The 18,370-nt window shown below is 53.8% G+C and overlaps 1 protein-coding gene across 1 annotated transcript in view; it reads left to right on the top strand.

The window, feature by feature from the left end:
* Nucleotides 1-570: 570 nt before the first annotated feature.
* The window catches only part of GPI (glucose-6-phosphate isomerase), a 26,928-nt gene continuing 9,128 nt past the window's right edge, over nucleotides 571-18,370 (top strand). The window contains exons 1-9 of the mRNA XM_059382568.1: nucleotides 571-785; nucleotides 1,841-1,931; nucleotides 2,290-2,358; nucleotides 3,707-3,826; nucleotides 9,013-9,096; nucleotides 9,226-9,372; nucleotides 9,920-9,991; nucleotides 10,493-10,537; nucleotides 11,808-11,861. Of these exons, the coding sequence (XP_059238551.1) occupies nucleotides 664-785; nucleotides 1,841-1,931; nucleotides 2,290-2,358; nucleotides 3,707-3,826; nucleotides 9,013-9,096; nucleotides 9,226-9,372; nucleotides 9,920-9,991; nucleotides 10,493-10,537; nucleotides 11,808-11,861 (804 nt within the window). The 5' untranslated portion in view covers nucleotides 571-663. The remainder of the gene's footprint in view (nucleotides 786-1,840; nucleotides 1,932-2,289; nucleotides 2,359-3,706; nucleotides 3,827-9,012; nucleotides 9,097-9,225; nucleotides 9,373-9,919; nucleotides 9,992-10,492; nucleotides 10,538-11,807; nucleotides 11,862-18,370) is intronic.

Here is an 18,370-nt window from a genome sequence, read left to right as displayed (position 1 = left end):
CCTTCACTCTACTCCAGCCACACGTGCCTCCTTCTGCCTTCTGCTTCTGAAACACCAAAGCATCTTCAACAGGGGAATTTTTCTTGTTCTTCCCTTTGCCTGAACACCGCACCCCCTCCAACATCTAAGTGGCTGACTTCCCCACCTTTAGGTTTTTGCTCAAAAAGTCACCTCACGAGTCATTTCCCTTGGCCATTCTATTCAAAACTGCAACCCCAATTCCTAGCACCCTTACCAGCCTCTGACCTCCACCCCCCATATATTTTATGTATCACTTTGTGTCCTCAACACCTGGAACATGATCAGGGATGTGGAAGGTGCTGAATGAATGAATGAATGAATGGACAAAGGACGCTGGCAGGGGCATGAGGAGCTCGGCCTCTTTACCCCAGTCACTTCCATGCATAGACTGGCAGGCCAAGTGGCTAACCTGTTGCAGGCAGAGACAAAGCTAGGCCCCAGAGCCTCAGATGCTGCCAAGGTCGCCCCGAGGGCGCGGACAGCGGCGAGGCGGGGCGAGGCGGGGACCGGGGCGGGGCTGGCGCTGCGCTTGCGCCTGCGCCATAAAGGCCGCTGCGCGCACCCGGCCTCCGCTAGCCGCGCCGCCCGCCCCCTCTTCCTCCTCCGAGCTCGTCCAAGCCAGTGCATCCCACTGCTGTCGCCATGGCCGCGCTCACCCAGAATCCGCAGTTCCAGAAGCTGCAGAAATGGTACCGCGAGCACGGCTCTGACCTCAACTTGCGCCGCCTTTTCGAAGGGGACAAGGAACGCTTCAGCCACTTCAGGTGCGCGCGCCGGGCCACAGGCGGGGCGCGAACGAGCGGGAGCTGGCTCCGGGCGCTCGGGGTCAGGTGTGCAGGCCCGGGGCGGGCACGGCCCGGCCGGCGGTCCTTGTCCGTCCCCGGGGGTCCTTGGCCGCCCCCGGCCACGGATCGGGGCCCGGGCCCAGGCCTCCGTTCGTCCTTGACGTCTCCTTGAAGGAGGTTCTTGGGGGGCTCGCGGGCTCGCTGGAGGTGTCGAAACTGGGCTGCTTAGTCATGAGAAGCAGGTTCCTCTGCGGCTTCTTCTCTGCAGGGGCATCTCTTTCTCCACCTCCTGTCGCCCCCTCCCCCCGCAGCCCCTGCCATTTGAGAAGGGACTCCTTCCGCAGTTATGGGCAGGGGCCCTCGGTGACGCAGCAAGCGGGGAAGGGGCTGTCGCCTTCCCCCAGCTCCTGGCCCAGAACGGGTGGGGGACATCCGCGGGGGGTGATGAGGATGGACAGGCCTTGGGGGGGCGGGTTTGCATGGAACCGCGGAGAAAGGGTGGAGATGTGCGGGCATGATTTCTGCAAAAGAAGTTCGGTGCGGAGACCTGTGAATGGCCAGGAAATGGAAAGGAGTCTGTTGGAGGAAATCTTGGGGAGCAGGAATCTCGGGGCGTTCTGGTGTGTGGTGCTGGTGGGTGTGTGGGGGAGGGGACGTCTGGGGCTCCAGACTGGAAGCCATCATGGCCTTCCCTGCGTTCAGAGTCGCAGCGTTCAGAGTCGCAGCGTGGAAGCTCTGGGAGGGAATGGTCACTCTCCTGGCTAGGTAGGGGCAATGCACGCTGCTGTTTGGCTTCGCTGTTTGAGCGGAGGAATGACTCTTCAGGAAGGGTCTACACCTTCCTTCTGTGTAAATGGCCCCTCTTTCACTGTGCTGTTGCTGCTTCAGGTAACAGACACCACCGCTGTGCTGGGCAGCTGGGGCTTGTCTGGGGTGTGGCTCAGGGAGGATGTTTTTTTCTGGATGCAGCTCTGGTCAGGAATAGGCTGGGGAGAACTGGGGTGTGGTCACTGGCTTCTGCCATCTTTTTGCAGCTTGAACCTGAACACCAGCCATGGGCATATTCTGGTGGATTACTCAAAAAACCTTGTGACCGACACTGTGATGCAGATGCTGGTGGACCTGGTAATGTTCTGGTGTGGGGGGCTTGGCCCGTGACCCACGGCTTGGCAAGTGAGCTGAGCTCCTGGGAGCCCCCAGATCCTTGAGCAGCTTTATTTCCTTCTCTCGGTGGATCTCCGTCACTGCCTCTGTGTCGGCCTATGGCTCTGAGCTCCTGCTCCCCTGGCTCAGGTTTTGAGCAGCATCCCAGGGGGCCCAGGGCCAGGTGTTGGAGCAGACCCTTCACAGGCAGTGGGGGTGGACACCAGGCTGCAGCTATCTGTCAGCTCCACTGGGGGCTGCAGCAAGGCCAGAACTTGGTGGCTTGGGCTCTTGGTCACTGATGTGGATGGGATCAGGCCTTAGTATCTTCTCTTCTCAGGCCAAGTCCAGGGGCGTGGAGGCTGCCCGGGATCGCATGTTCAGTGGCGAGAAGATCAACTTCACAGAGGTGAGCTGGCCTGTGGGCAGCCGGCGCTGCATACCCTTCAGGGCCTCTTCCTTCCCTCTGGGGTTCATCTGACTGATGGCATCCTACTGTGTCTTCATCTCTTCTCTTAAGCAATGTTTTTGCTTAACGAGGGGCACAGAAACCTGTTTCCTAGAGTGGGTTGCAGGGCTGTGGGGTGCCTCTTCCCCGGGACTGGCAGTCTGGATCTGGTGAGCATGGAGTGGCTCCCGGTGTCTGCCTAGTGAGAGCAGGTCTCAGGCCTGCAGGGATCTGGCTTCTTGAGGCATCCTCAGCGAGCTTAACTCTGGTCTCTTTGCTGCAAGTTTCTTTAGTGGAAAGAGGAATCTTAGGGCATAAGCTCAGCCTCCTCCGTGGTAAGCGTCAGTAAGAAGCCGCAATAAGGCCAGGCCTTGGGGGCTTGTTCCTGAGTTGCTGTGGCAGCCTGGAGGTATTATAACCACTGAGTCCTCCGAGTCCCTTCCTCACAAGGGTAACATCCTCCTTTCACACTCTAGGAAGCTGATGATCAGAGAGCAGATCACTTATCCAAGACATATCTGTAAGAGACAGAGGTTTCAGACTCCATTTACCTCGCCCCTGGGCTAGGCTGAGGGGGGCTGCAGTCACAGAGGGCTTCCTGGAGGAGTTCATTTTCTTATGGAAGAGGGAACAGGAGTGAGGTTGGGCACGGTGAGGGCAGAGAGGCTTGAAGTCTTCCACCTTAATGGGCCTCTCCTTGGTTTGGAGTCCAGCCACCATCCCTTTCCTGCCCATCTGGAGCCTTCAGATCTGTTTCCTTTAAGGACTCCTCTACCAGCTTCAGCTTGATGGGACTGTTGCTTTCACACAACAAGGCCAGCTTCTTGGCACCTGTCACAAGCCTACAGTTCCGTTTGTTTCTGGCAGTTAGTGTGTGTAGTGGGGCTGCTTGGCCAGGGACATTTTGAGTTGCCTGCTTTGCTCCACATCCAAGGGGCTGGGAATACTTTTTAGAAGGTGCCAGCAAAGACGCCATGTACTCTCACGGAGACGATGAGATTAGCCTTAATGAGACCCTGTCCTCTGAAGCTGTTCATTGCTGTGTGGTCCCCATTCTGTTCTCTCTGCCTGTGCTCACTCTGTTCCTCTTTCTGGCTTTTCATGCTCTGGACAGCTAGGGGCCCTCTGGGCTTGCCCTGGTCTTCTCCTGATCTCCTTCCCCTTGTGACTGTCAGTAGACCTTGGGGCCTGCATGTCCAGTGGGGGAAGGGCTGAGCCGACTCCTGGACCATGTTGGACCATGAGCTCCATCATGCCTGGTGTGGCTGCCCTGGGCTGAGGTTTTTCATGCACTGACTGCTGTCCGCAGGAACGGGCAGTGCTGCACGTGGCCTTGCGAAACCGGTCAAACACACCCATTCTGGTGGATGGCAAGGATGTGATGCCAGAGGTCAACAGGGTCCTGGAGAAGATGAAGTCTTTCTGTCAGGTAAGCCAAGCCTGTGCTGGACATGCCCTTGGGCATGTGCGCATGCATGGGACTGGGAATCGGGGGGCCTTAATGGGCCGCCCCTCCACTCTGCTTGGAGACGACCATCGGCCCGTGTTCTGAGGGAATTTCCCTGCCCCTGTGGTGAGGGAACCTACCACCAGTCGCTGCAGAGCAGTCTCCTTGCTGAACTCTAGTCACCAGTGGGCTCCTGGTGACAGTCCCGCCAGCGCAGAGATGGGGAGAGAGAAGTGAGGTCCCTGAGGGGTGGGATAGTCAGAGGAGAGACTTGCTTTTTCGAATCTCTTTAGTGATATGCCCTCCTTTTCTGGGCTAGAGCTAGATAAAAATCAATGTTTTAACATTTGCTTGGCCATACCCCTGTGTTTGTAACATTTCCTGTGAGCTCTTCTGAAAGCTTCCTGTGCGTCTGCTGTGGACGTGTACATCTGTCTCCTCCTCTTCGAAACAAATGTGCATACGCATTCTATGCGTTCACACACACGGGTTCATTTTTACGTACCCTTCTGCAGCTTGTCTGTACTTAGAAATAAGAAATGTCCCTGGGTCTGTGTCAATGCTCATAACTGTGCCCTCTTCTCCTGTTGAGGGATGGGGGAGTAGAGATTGCCTCAGAGACCAGCTAGAGATTTCCCCACATCAATTCCTGTTACCACGGTGTCTGTCCCGGGGCAATTCTGCAAGGGTTAGTGGCCACCTTCAAGCCTGAGGTACCAGGGTGAGGTGTGTGTGTGCGTGCATGGTACGAGTGGGCCATGCTTGCTCTGGGAGTGGGAGTGATAATCTGGGCTCTGGTCAGCTTATCCCTGAGACCAGCGGCCCCTGCCTCTGGCTGGTCCAAGTCTGGTTGCTTTGGCTCAAAGCCACTTCAGACCTCAGATGGCAGAAGCGATCTGGCCATCCATCCTGGAAGCCTGATAAGCCAAGTGAATGGGATGTCTGAGGGTGAGGAGGGGGTTGGCAGCCTATTGCAAATCTGGATTCCAGAATGTTCCTTACTGGTGGTGGGTACCTGTCAAGGGCTTCGGGTGTAGGGAAGGGCCTTCCCAGCCATGGGTGGTGAGTAGTAGAGCTGATGTGCATTGGAAGCCCATTGCTCTGTCCAGTGAGCATGTGCGAGCTCATGTCTGCTGTATGGAGGAGCATGGTCCTGGCTGTCTGGGAAGCTATTTCCAGGAAAGCCCTCCCTTAACAGCTGGCTGCGGGATACCTGACTCAGACAGACGGGGTATTTATAGTTCAAAAAATGCTACCAAGTGGCAGCAGCTCCACGTAAGGAACACCCGGTGTGGCTGTGCTCTTAGAAGTTTGCCAAGGCTGAATTGAGGATGTTCACCGTGATCTAGAGTCTAGTGGCAGAAATCAAAAACCACCTGAGTCTGGGGCACCTGGCCGGCCCAGTCAGTGGAGCATGTGACTCTTGATCTCAGGGTCGTGAGTTCAAGCCCCACATCGGGTGTAGAGATTACTTAAACATAAAATCTTTCTTTCTTTCTTTCTTTCTTTTTATTTATTTATTTTAAAGCTTTTATTTATTTGAGACAGCATGCAAGCAGGGAGAGCAGCAGGCAGAGGGAGAGGGAGAAGCAGGCTCCCCGCTGAGCCGGGAGCCTGATTCGGGGCTCGATCCCTGGACCCTGGGATCATGATCCGAGCTGAAGGCAGAGGCCTTTTTTTTTTTTTTTTTTTTAAGATTTTATTTATTTATTTGAGAGACAGTGAGAGAGAGCATGAGTGAGGAGAAGGTCAGAGAGAGAAGCAGACTCCCTGTGGAGCTGGGAGCCCCATGCGGGACTCGATCCCAGGACTTCGGGATCATGACCTGAGCCAAAGGCAGTCGTCCAACCAACTGAGCCACCCAGGCGTCCCTGAAGGCAGAGGCTTAACCGACCTCTGCATCCGTTTAATTTTTATTTATTTTTATTTATTTTATTTATTTATTATTATTATTTTTTAAAGATTTTATCTATTTGTGTGACAGGTATCACAAGTAGGCAGAGAGGCAGGCAGAGAGAGGAAGGGAAGCAGGCTCCCCAGTGAGCAGAGAGCCCGATGTGGGGCTTGATCCCAGGACCCTGAGATCATGACCTGAGCCAAAGGCAGAGGCTTTTTTTTTTTTTTTTTAAAGATTTTATTTATTTATTGGACAGAGAGAAAGATCACAAGGAGGCAGAGAGGCAGGCAGAGAGAGAGGAGGAAGCAGGCTCCCTGCTGAGCAGAGAGCCTGATGCAGGGCTCGATCCCAGATGACCTGAGGTGAAGGCAGAGGCTTAACCCACTGAGCCACCCAGGCACCCCCGAAGGCAGAGGCTTAACCCACTGAGCCATCCAGGTGCCCCTAAATAAAAATTTTTTAAAGATTTTCTGTTTGGGGCACCAGCAGGTAGGAGGGGGCTGTGGTTACACTGAGCTGCCCCACTGTGTGGGATCTGTGAAGTTGAAAGTGGAAGTTGCAGAATAGGCACGTGTCGTAAAACCCCATCCGGTCTAATAAAGAGTGTGTGTGATCCTGTTAAAGATGTACAATTTTCTTCTCTGGGATGCTTTATTGTAATGAAACTTTAATGGTGAGGTTAAGGGTTGAGAAGCTGAGCGACTTTATTTCTGTATTGATGGAAAATTTCCTATGGCTGTTGATAGCCTTATTTGGGGGAAAAAAACCTGCTAGGTGTTACTGGTTTAGGGAAAGATACACAATACTGGTTTTCTATTGGTATATAATAAATGGCTCCAAAACTTGGCATCTGTCAACAACAATCAACATTTTTATGAACCAGGATTGGCGGTGGCTGTGCTGGCTGGTTCTGGTCGCATAAGGTTGTAGACAAGATGTGGGCCAAGGTTAGCACTCCTCTGAGGGCTTGATGGGTGGAGCCTGAAGGATCTGCTACCAAGATGACTCTCTAGCAGTTAGTGCAGCTTTTGGGAGGCTTAGGTTCCTTACCTGTGGACCTCTCTACAGGCTGAGTGTTCTTATCACAAGACATCTGATTTCCCCAAATGAGTGATCCAAGAGACCTTGGCAAGGCAGAGTGCCTCAGGGTCCTTTATTTCCTTGAGCTAGCATCGGAAATCATATCTGTCATTTCTGTAATACCCTGTTTGTTATAAAGGTCACCACTGAGCAAAGTAGCAGGGGACGGGGGCGCCTGGGTGGCTCAGCGGGTTAAAGCCTCTGCTTTCAGCCCTGGTCATGATCCCAGGGTTCTGGGATCGAGCCCCGTGTTGGGCTCTCTGCTCAGCTGGGAGCCTGCTTCCTCCTCTCTCTCTGCCTGCCTCTCTGCCTACTTGTGATCTCTGTCAAATAAATAAATAAAATCTTTAAAAAAAAAAAAAAAAGTAGGAGGTGACAGCACAAAGACATCAGTGTAATGTCAAGAAGTGAGGACCATTGGGAACCATCTTGGAAGTTGGTTGCATAGTCTGCCTTCAGGCTCCCAGTGATTCATGTTCCTTCCACATGGAGAATATCCTCACCTTCTCCTAAGGCCATATCCTATTACAGTATCAGCCAGAAATCAAGAGCCTCATCATGTAAATTAGGAACAGCTATAGGAGTTCCTGCATTTCTTTTAATACAGAGCAGACACGCTTCGGTTTGATTTGAGAACCGTGAATTAAAGGAACAATTTGTTTACACATCACATACCCAACATACATGAGGTAGGCATAGAGTAATGGATATAGGAAAATTCTTTTTCAAAAAGAGGGGGACTGTGGGAGGCACAGGGGAGTCATTGGTCTGAATAATTCTGAAATCCAATAGGATATATGTTGGCAATTGCCCGGTTAGGACTCAAGGCCTCGGAATCATTTCTCAAGGTTTTTAGCTTTGCCCTCCTTTACTCTAGTAATCTGCGGGGTGATTTGCGTTTGTACCTCTGCCGATTGCCTGTGGAAATGGGCTTATCCGAACACCCCCTTTTCCTTTCGTAATGTCTCTATCCTTTTCAGTTAAAGCTGGTAGCATTTCTGACAGTTCAGTTCTTTTATTTTATTTTACCTTTTTTTTTGTTTAAGATTTTATTTATTTATTTGACAGAGAGAGATCACAAGTAGGCAGAGGGGCAGGCAGAGAGAGAGGAGGAGGAGGAAGCGGACTCCCCGCTGAGCAGAGAGCCTGATGTGGGGCTCGATCCCAGAACTCAGGGATCATGACCTGAGCTGAAGGCAGAGGCTTTAACTCACTGAGCCAACCAGGCGCCTAGTTCAGTTATTTTAACAGCTTTGTAGGTCTCCTGTGAAGCTTACTGGGGGGAGGGGCGGTTCAGTCCATCAGGCAAAAGCCATACTTCCACGTTTCTTCAAGACAAAGCCTTTTCTACCATTGTTTTTGAGACCAGATTTTCTCAGAAGCCTTCTCTTTGACCAAAATGTTTTCTGTGTTACCACCTTAGGCCTTTTGGAGGTCCAGACAAGGGAAGGTCTTACAACGACACCCTCTGCTTCCCCTTCATATTGTGCTTTTTGTTAGAGTATCCTGCCTTTGATCTTTGCCAAGGAGCCATCTCTTCATTTTGGCATCTGTTGTTGCTTGGAGAAGCTGGGAATTTCTTTTTTTTTTTTTTTTTTTAATTTATTTAACAGACAGATCACAGGTAGGCAGAGAGGCAGGCAGAGAGAGACAGGAGGAGGAGGCAGGCTCCCGGCTGAGCAGAGAGCCCGATGCAGGACTCGATCCCAGAACCCTGAGATCATGACCTGAGCAGAGGCTTTAACCACTGAGCCACCCAGGCACCCCAAGCTGGGAATTTCTAAACCCAACAATTCCTGGCTTGCTTTGTTTGGACATTCTACCTTTAGTCTATTTCTCTATTCTTAGATTTTATTGTAAGCAACAGGAGGCTGTCTGCCTATCTGGTAGTCCTGTCCCTGGCACAGACCAGTCCCAGTAGTTGGCATTCCACATTTCTTGGTCTCTAATTCATTAGGTTCTGCTGAGAGTTTGCCCTTGTTTTGTGAATTCTGAGAGGTGGGGGTGTCCCCCACTTTGCTGATGACGAAATAGGGTTTAGCTGGGGCCGAGTATGGCAGGCAGCTGCCAGTGTGGTCTCTGTAGGCCCCAGCGAGCACCTGGACGTTGGACCTGAGCTGTGAGGATGCTTTTGAGCACCAGCGTGTCCTTGGTGCTTGGGACTGAACGCATCTCTCCCGTTCTGTGACAGCGCGTCCGCAGTGGCGAATGGAAGGGGTACTCGGGCAAGCCCATCACGGACGTCATTAACATCGGCATTGGCGGCTCTGACCTGGTGAGGAGTTATCCCTGGGGGCGGGGTGGGGGGGCCCACCCAGAGCCTTGGTTTTTCCAGGGGGAGACCTGGCTTCCCCGTCTCTATGGGTCCTGGAATCTTGTTTTCTGACGCTGCGGCTCCTTGCAGGGACCCCTCATGGTGACCGAAGCCCTTAAGCCGTACTCTTCAGGAGGTCCCCGGGTTTGGTTTGTCTCCAACATCGACGGGACCCACATCGCCAAAACTCTGGCCACCCTGAATCCTGAGTCATCCCTGTTCATCATTGCCTCCAAGGTATGGGCCTGGGTCCTGGCTTGGCTCCTCAGCCCTGTGCAGGGGGTGGGGGTGGAGGCTTTGCCAGTGTTCCGGCTCACTGTGCTTTGTGGATCGGGTCAGCCTTGCTGCCCTCAGATTTGGCAGGCGGCACACACGGTTTCCTGATGGAAGCCTGAACTAGTCAGAACCTTCATCTTAAGGCCACATCCGTTTGCTTTCTGGGATCTGTGCCCAGCCCGGGACTGTTCTTGTCTTTTGAGACCTCAGTGCTTAATGTCTGCTCCTTTCTGATCCCAAAGCCATGCCCAGTTAACGTAAGGGTTTTGTCTGCTGTTGACGTTTTTCTCGGCTTGTGAAGTCCTGGAACCCCAGGACGATGGTACTACTCCTAGGCCCTTACCCCAGACCCAGCCACTCGCTGTGGCTTTGTGGACAGGTGGGCAGAGGTTATGTGGGGCGACTGTCACTGCTTGTGACCAGTGGGCACCCACATGGCCACTGGGCCCTGACTCCAGGCCACACTGAGCCTGAGCTGGGGATCGACTGCTCTACTTTCTGGCCACAGACCTTTACCACCCAGGAGACCATTACGAATGCAGAGACGGCGAAGGAGTGGTTTCTCCTGTCGGCCAAGGACGTGAGTGCTGGGGTGGAAGGTGGGCAGTGTGTGCGCGGGGAAGGAGAGTGGGCCAGCCCATCCACCTGAGAGGCCTTATCTGATACTGTTGCCATGTTTCTCCCGAAGTTGGCAGCAGGAGGTAGCCTGTCTTGGTGCCTGCTTTTTCCAGTTTAGACATTTGGCTTTGCCAGTCCGAGACATGTCAGATGTGCTAGAACCTGCTGGAACTAGCTGAAGGCACTTCAAGGTCCCTTGGCCCTGGCAGGATCCTCTCTACCCCTGGCCACACCCACTTTACGGGAGAGGGAACCTGGGCCTCGGATGCCTGTGTGGAAGGATGGGCCTCTGACTCTTCCGTCCCCTTCCCCTTGACATGGGGCTCCTCTGACAGCCTCAGAGTCAAAGCCTGGAAATAGTCTGTCCCACCCAGGGCCTTGGTTTCTCCAGAGACGGGAGGCTTACTTTCCTCGGGTGGCCCCCTGGGATGGGTCTGGTGTAACCCGGCTCTGTCTCTTGTAGCCTTCTGCAGTTGCGAAGCACTTTGTTGCCCTGTCTACCAACACGGTAAGTGCCCATGTGGCCTCCCAGACTTCCTTCCCTGGGAGGGCCCAGGTCATGTCAAGGTCACGGCCTGTCGGAATACTCAAGTGCAGCTGTCATTCCCGGGTCTGGGGATTGTGGCTCAGCTGCTGGGATAGAAGGGCCGGTTGCCTGTGAGGGATGTGAGCTGCAAACCATCCCTTTTACTTCCTCCATTTGCATCAAATCTCTGTAGCTCCAGAGAGGCATCTGGTTGGCTGCGTCCACCTCTCAGGCCTGACTGATGTCCAGAACTCTCCACACACATGACCTCCTTTGGCCTCTCTGTGGAGTCGAGGTGGGGGTACATCCCATTTCTTCCATGAGGAGGTTAAGCCCCAGTGAAGGATTTTGGCACTGCGACTGGCTGAGTCAGTGGTGCTGGGATGAGAATGTTGCCCCTGTCCGCCCAGCCTGAGGCTGTTGAGAGGTGTGGGCCAGGGTTGGGGGGGCAGGGCGGAGCTGAGTGCCAGCAGTAACAAACCAGGTGAGCACTTGTGGTGCAGTAGGTTTGGTCCGCGGCTGTGGCAGAGCTGGAACCACCCTCCAGTTGTCCCGACTGCTCCCTCCCACCTCGTCCGCCCCTCTTGACCGACCCCCACTCCTGTCTCCAGTGCTGACCTGCCCATGGTGGGGAGGCAGGGGGACGTGTTCGGGCTGGCTCACCACAGCACTGCTGTGTGCCTGCTGCTGGCCGAGCTCATGCTGGGCAGTAGAAGGGGTCGCCGGCCCTGTCTGCCCAGGGGCGCAGAGCACCCAAGGGGTAGGGTGGGTTATCTCCTCAAGGCTTCCTGCAGCAGAGTCCCCATCCCTGATAGTGGAAGGGCTGGACAGGGGTCCTCGCTGGGGGACACCTGGCCTCAGAGGTGGGCCTCGCTCTGCTTGGGCTCCGGCCCTTGGTGCAGTTTCCCGTCTGTCCTGGATGGGTCAGTGTCTGTACCCCGACAGGTCTAGGCAGCGGCTCTTGGAGGACGATGTGTGGGGCCAGGCCCATGCATGGGCTGGGCAGCCTCGCTCAGCCAGAGGGCTTCACAGGCACCAGGCCACAGGTGCTGCCACATGGGAGCTGGCCTTGGTAGTTCTGGGGGTGGCCGCTGCTGCTTCCTGGCCTGGACTGAAAGGCCGCTCCAGCCCCGCCCCGTCCAACCATCCATCCGTCCGCAGCTTGGACAGTGGGACACCTGGCACCCTGGAGCTCCTGTTCTTATCCAGCTAACATTGGTTTTCTTCCTTCTCTCCCTTTGCCCCTTTTTAGTCCAAAGTGAAGGAGTTTGGGATTGACCCTCAAAACATGTTCGAGTTCTGGGATGTAAGTAAAGGCACATCCTTGTGCTGGGTGAATTATGTGTCCTGGGTCAAGGCATGACCACCGTGGCACAGATGAGGGGCTTGTGAGGTCAGGTCAACATTTACTGTGCACCTGCTGCATGCCTGGCTCTGGGAGGGGCTGAGAGGCCCTCAGGGAGGCTCGTGGGGACAGGAGCAGCCCCATCGGGAGGAGGGCTCCACTTCTACCTGGGAGGGCTGAGCTTGCTGGGCCAGGCTAACGCTCCCTGGGGCATCTGCCAGCAGCACCCACTGGGGGGGTAACCGGAGCCACCCCTGCCCCCCTTCACTAAACTGAGGTTGTGAGTTATTCTCAGTGATGACCTTTCTCCACACTTGCAGCCTCGGTCTCTAAAGGCCACAGGGCAGGGTGAGGCAGGGTGTGTGACCGGGCAGGCCCGGTCAGGAGGTACAGGAACAGCTGAAAGGTGGCAGAGAGGAGGCGCCAGGCCTGGGGCCTGCTTGGGCCCTTGTCAGGCAGCTTGCAGCACAAACCGTGCTGGGGCGTCTAGCAGTAGGGGGTCATGGTCTCATCCCTGCTGGGGGTGGGGGGAGAGGGGGTGGGAGGCCTTGGTGCCAGGCAGCTAGTGGGGAGGGGCACCTTGCCTTGGGCTGCTGGCTTGCACATTGCCCTGGGGAAGGGGTTCCCGCTGTGGGATGCAGGGTGCAGTGTGGGCGCTATGAACGCAGGGGGTGCTGTTCTAACACATGACTGGCAGGCGCACCAAGGAGGGCATCCTCTAGTTGGGGATTTTCCCAGGGAGGGGTGGGGGTGGGGTCAGTTTCCAGGCCTTTAGACTGGAAGCTATTCGCTTGGTGGTAGCATCCACAGTTTTCTCCCTTGAAAACTCTAGAGGCCTTGGAGTCTGGGAGAACATCAAGCCCTAATGTCCTGAGGCGTCTGTTGTGTGTAATGAGTTAACTTCTTTCTAGAATGGGACTAATTATGTACCATCCTTGGAAGAATTGAGAAGTCACTCAAAGCATTTTCTGCATCCTGTGGCTCAGATGAGGAAGCCCAGTCGAGAGAGATCGGGCAGCTTCTAGCAAATGTTGCATGTCTGATAAAGTAGGGGAGGCACCTGCTACCTCTTCTCTGGGATCTGGAGCCTCAACAGGTGGTGGTCAGGAACAAAAGGGGCTCCTGCTAGCCAAACCCCTGTGTGGGTTTTCACTGCCTGTAACTTCCCAGCATGTAGAGGTGATTGGGGTGCGGCTCAGGGCGAGGCCTAGGCCTCCCAGGTAAGGCCTGGGAATGACAGTTGGGTGCACAAACGTGGGGCTGGGGCCAGGTAGTGAGGAATGAATAGCCAAGGGGGACACAGTGAAGGCCTCTTGGGCCAGGCCAGGCAAACCACATACACAGTGCCTGGGTTGCTAAGGATGTATATTGTTTTGAGTCAAGAAGGTGACATCTGAGGAGCCAGGGATGGGTGAAACTTCTGGAGCTAGTATCTTAGGCAGAATAGAAGGTCAGGACAGACCTAGGGATGTTGTGCTGGCTCTAAGGTAAGATTCAGAAGAGGCCATTCTGGTAGGGGGACATCTAAGTGGTGAGGCCTGGTCAGTTAGGGTCAGTCACGGGTGAGCTTCATGCTAGGATCACACAGAGATATGGTGGTAAATGATGGGGTTTCTCAGGGCTCAACCAGAGTTAGTATGCATTGGGAGAGCTAACTTTGGCTGGCGGGGTCTGAAGAGGAACCAGGATAGGTAAGGGTACTGATGAGGTCTACGAATTCTGGAAGACACAGGTTTCAAGATGGTTCTGTCGAGTAAGGTCTGCGGAGTGAGAGTCACATACAGGTACTTACACCTGGATCTGTGAGTTGAAGTCCCTGGCATGGGACAGGTGTATGCATTGGAGTCTGTCCGACTGGTTCTGCAAAGTGAGTATCAGGTGATGGGTGTCTGATCACTCAAATGAGGTGATTAAAACTCAGAATTAGGCAAACCTAGGTAAGTGCCCTGAGCCGTGTCAGCTACCTGGCTCTTGGCGACCTGAACAGGTGTGATGAACAGAGCTCAGGGGTTGCAGAGGCCTCTGAGGACCTGGAACCAGCTCAGGGTCCTGGCAGGGGTTTTGTGGGGGGAGGGGGCGGAGCTCAAAGGGCCCAGAGAAGTAAAAGGTAGGAATATACTGAATTGTGAAAGGTAAGGAATGGGGAGTTGGGGCAAGTGATGAACAGACAGGAGCTCCATTGGTAAGGTGTAGTCCGAGAGGCTCGTGGTAGATAAAGGCCTAGAGAACCACATCTGCAGGGTGAGGTATCTGAGGCCCAAGTCTCAGGGACCAAGAGGGTCTCACCCGTTTTCCCTCAGGCTGAGGTAGGCAGCCAGGAGCAAGCAGTCTGCTGAGGAAAGACTCCTTTCAGGTTAGGTTTGTACGGTGGAGTCTGCCCAGGGAACCTTGTCCATCTGAGGTCACAGGAGCTGGAATCAGACAAGGTGTATGTAACTAGGTTTCTTAGGAAGGCCTAAGGAGCCAAGATGAGGCACATAAAGGTAGAAGGTGGGTAGCTTGGGGCGCCTGGGTGGCTCAGTGGGTTAAAGCCTCTGCCTTCAGCTCGGGTCATGATCCCAGGGTCCTGGGATCCAGCCCTGAATAGGGGGCGGGGGGGTGTCTCTGCTCAGCAGGGAGCCTGCTTCCTCCTCTTTCTCTGCTTGCCTCTCTGCCTGCTTGTGATCTCTGTCTGTCAAATAAATATATAAAATCTTAAAAAAAAAAAACAAAAAGTGGGTAGCTCAGGTAAGGACACCAGAGCCGACAAAGGGCAGACATAGTCGAGTCTGACAAGTGAGTACTAGAAATGGCCTGATTGGGTCCAGGTGAGAACTGTGTCCTCAGGTGATAGACATCTAGTGGTTCTGGGGCTCCTCAGGTTGACTCTCCTGGGGGTGGTCCTGAGTCCTGTGGGCTAAGACAAAAGCTGGAGTCAGGCAGAGGGATGGAGAGCTGTGTGCATCTGGAAGGTGTATGAGTTCTGGGTCTGGCTTAGGTATGTAGAACAGGTATGTCTGGTGGGCCTTGAGAGGGGAGGTGAGATTCAGGTTTGTACATTTGGGGTCCTGAACAGGTAGGGTCTGAATTGCTGAGGTCGGGTTCTGGTTTGTATTCTGAACTGAGGAGCTAGGGTCAAGCATAGGTGGGCAGAGCTGAGTTTTTCAGGTAACATCTGTGAAACCACGGGCAAGCAGAGGTAGATTGACCTGAAGAGCCATGGTTAGTGTCATTCAACTGTCTTGCCATTGAATTTAGGTACAGGTAGGTACACCAGATCTGTCAGGTAAGGCCTAGAGAGGCCATGTTAGGCTTATCTAGAAAGAACTCTATCTCTTAGACGATCTCTGAGGTGATGAAGGGACATCAAGAGGATAGGCTTGGTCTCTCAGCTGAGATCTCAGGAGCCAGGATTGAGTGCAGGTGACTCGATCTGGATCTCCCAGGTTCAGGTCAAAATAGGCAGACAGAACTGCACTTCTGCCTGTCTTGTAGAGCTCTCTCACAAAGTTGATGAGTTTGTGGTCAGGTACAGCTATGTGAGATTGAGTTTCTCAGGTGAGGTCTGCGGAGTCTATATCTGGCAAGGGTTTGTATCCTTGAGACTGGCCATAGGAGTTCAGCACAAGTGAATACAGCAGGGTTTGTCAGGTAAGATCTGTGCCACCAAGATCAGGGCAGGTTCATAATGCTGGGTCTCTCCAGTGAGATCTAAAATAGTCCCAGCTGAGTCCAGGTAAGAACTGAATGTCTTAGATGTAAACAACTAAGAGGAGGTACAGGTAGGCAGAGCTAGCCCACTTTGTACAGTGTCAGGAGCCACGAGCAAGCACATGTAGGTAGATCTGGTCTCCCAGGTGAGGTCTGAGGACCCAGGGTCAAGCACAGGTAGGCAGAACTGGCCCACCAGGTGAGGTTTGAGGAACCAGGATCAAGTACAGGTAGGTAGAACTGGCATGCCAGATATGATACGAGGAGCCCAGGTCAAGTATAGGCAGGTAGAACTGGCCTATCAGGTAGAGTCTAAGGAATTGGGAGTCGGGCCCAGGTAGGTAGATTTGGTTTGCTAGGTGAGGTCTGAGGAGCCAGGGTCAAGCACAGGTAGGCAGAACTGGACCATCAGGTATGGTCTGAGGACCCAGGGTCAAGCACGGGTAGGTAGAACTGACACCATGTGAGGTCTGAAGAACCAAGGTCAAGCACACAGGTAGGCAGAGCTGGCCTGCCAGGTGAGGTCTGAGGAACCAGGGTTAAACACAGGTAGGTAGAATTAGCCTATCAGGTGAAGTCTGAGGAATTGGGAGTCAAGCCCAGGTAGGTAGATTTGGCTTGCTAGGTGAGGTCTAAAGTACCAGGGAACTGGGCCACCAAGTATGGTCTGAGGAGCTAGGGTCAAGCACAGGTAGGTAAAACTGGCTCAGGTAGGTAAAACCAGATAAGGTCTGAAGAGTCAAGGTCAAGTACAGGTAGGTAGACCTGGCCTGCCAGGTATGGTTGGAGGAGCCAAGGTCAAGCACAGGTAGGCAGAGCTGGCCTGCCAGGAAGGTCTGATGAGTCAAGGTAGGTAGAGCTGGCATACCAAGTGTGGTCTGAAGAGCCAAGGTCAAGCTCAGGCAGGTAGAACTGGGCTGCCAGGTAAGGTCTGAAGAACCAGGTCAAGCACAGATAGAACAGGACTGCCAGGTATGATCTGAGGGGCAGGGTCAAGCATAGGTAGATAGAACTAGTCTACCAGGTGAAGTCTGAGGAAGTGGAATCAAGCACAGGTGGGCAGATTTGATTTGATAGGTGAGGTCTGAGGAACCAGGGTCAAGCACAGGTAGGTAGAACTGTCCTGCCAGGTAATGTTTGAAGAACCAAGGTCAAGGACAGGTAGGTAGAGCTGGCCTGCCAGGTATGATCTGTGGGGCCAAGGTCAAGCACAGGTAGGTAGAACTGGGCTGCCAGGTAAGATCTGAAGAACCAAGGCAAAGCACAGGTAAGTAGAACTGGCCTGCCAGGTATGGTCTGAGGAGCCGGGGTCAAGTACAGGTAGGTAGAATGGGCCTGTCAGCTATGGTCTGAGGAGCCAGGGTCAAGCACAGGTAGGAAAAGAGCTGGCTCATCAAGTGTGGTCTGAGGAGTCAAGGTCAAGCACAGGTAGGTAGAACTGGCTTGCCTGGTATGATCTGACCGGCCAAGATCAAGCACAGGTTGGTAGAACTGGCCTGCCAGGTATGGTCTGAGGAGCCAGGGTCAAGCACAGGTAGGTAGAAGTGGCTCACCAAGTGTGTCTGAGGAGCCAAGGTCAAGCACAGGTAGGTATAATTGACCTGCCAGGTATGATCTGATGGGCCAAGGTCAAGCACAGGTAGGTACAACTGACCTGCCAGGTATGATTTGATGGGTCAAGGTCAAGTACAGGTAGGTAGAACTGGCCTGCTAGGTATGGTCTGAGGGGCCAAGGTCAAGCACAGGTAGGTAGAACTGGCCTGCCAGGTGATTTCTGAAGAACCAGGGTCAAGCACAGGTAGGCAGAGCTGGCCCACCAAATGTGGTCTGAGGAGCCAAGGTCAAGCACAGGTGAGGTAGAACTGGTGTGCCGGGTATGATCTGAGGGGCCAAGGTCAAGCATAGGTAGGTAGAACTAGCCTGTCAGGTGAAGTCTGAGGAACTTAAATCAAGCACAGGTAGGCAGACTTGGTTTGCTAGGTGAGGTCTGAGGAACCAGGATCAAGCACCGGTAGGTAGAACTGGCCTGCAGGTGAGGTCTGAGGAGCCAAGGTCAAGCACAGGTAGGTAGAACTGGCCTGCAGGTGAGGTCTGAGGAATCCATGGTCAAGCACAGGTAAGTAGAACTGGCTTGCCATCTATGGTCTGAGGAGCTAGGGTCAAGCACAGGTAGGTAGAACGGGCATGCCAGGTATGATATGAGGGGCCAAGGTCAAGAATAGGGATAGAACTAGCCTATCAGGTGAAGTCTGAGGAACTGGAATCAAGCACAGCTAGGTAGCCTGCCAGGTGAGGTCTGCAGAAGTAGAATCAAGCAAAGGTAAGCATATTAGGCTTGCTTAGGTGAGGTCTGAGGTACCAGGATGAAGTCCAGGTAGGCAGAGCTGGCCCACCAGGTAAGGTCTGAGGAGCTAGGGTCAAGCACAGGTAGGTAGAATAGGACTGCCAGGTATGATCTGAGAGGCCAAGGTCAAGCATAGGTAGGTCGAACCAGCCTATGAGGTGAAGTCTGAGGAACTGGGGCCAAACATAGGTAGGCAGAGCTGGCCCGCCAGGTGAAGTCTGAGGAGCCAGGGTCAAGCATGGATAGGTAGAACTGGTCAAGTGAAGCCTGAGGAGCCAAAGTCAAGCACAGGTAGGTCAATCTAACTTGCTAGGCAAGGTCTGAGGAGCCAGGGTCAAGCACAGGTAGGTGGTATGGTCTCAGGGGCCAAGGTCAAGCATAAGTAGGTAGAACCAGACTATGGGACGAAGTCTTAGGAACTGGGATACAGCACAGG

This window comes from Mustela nigripes, chromosome 17 (genome assembly GCF_022355385.1).
Source record: "Mustela nigripes isolate SB6536 chromosome 17, MUSNIG.SB6536, whole genome shotgun sequence".
NCBI classification, from domain to species: Eukaryota; Metazoa; Chordata; class Mammalia; order Carnivora; family Mustelidae; genus Mustela; species Mustela nigripes.
This window is presented reverse-complemented; position numbering and strand designations above follow the sequence as displayed.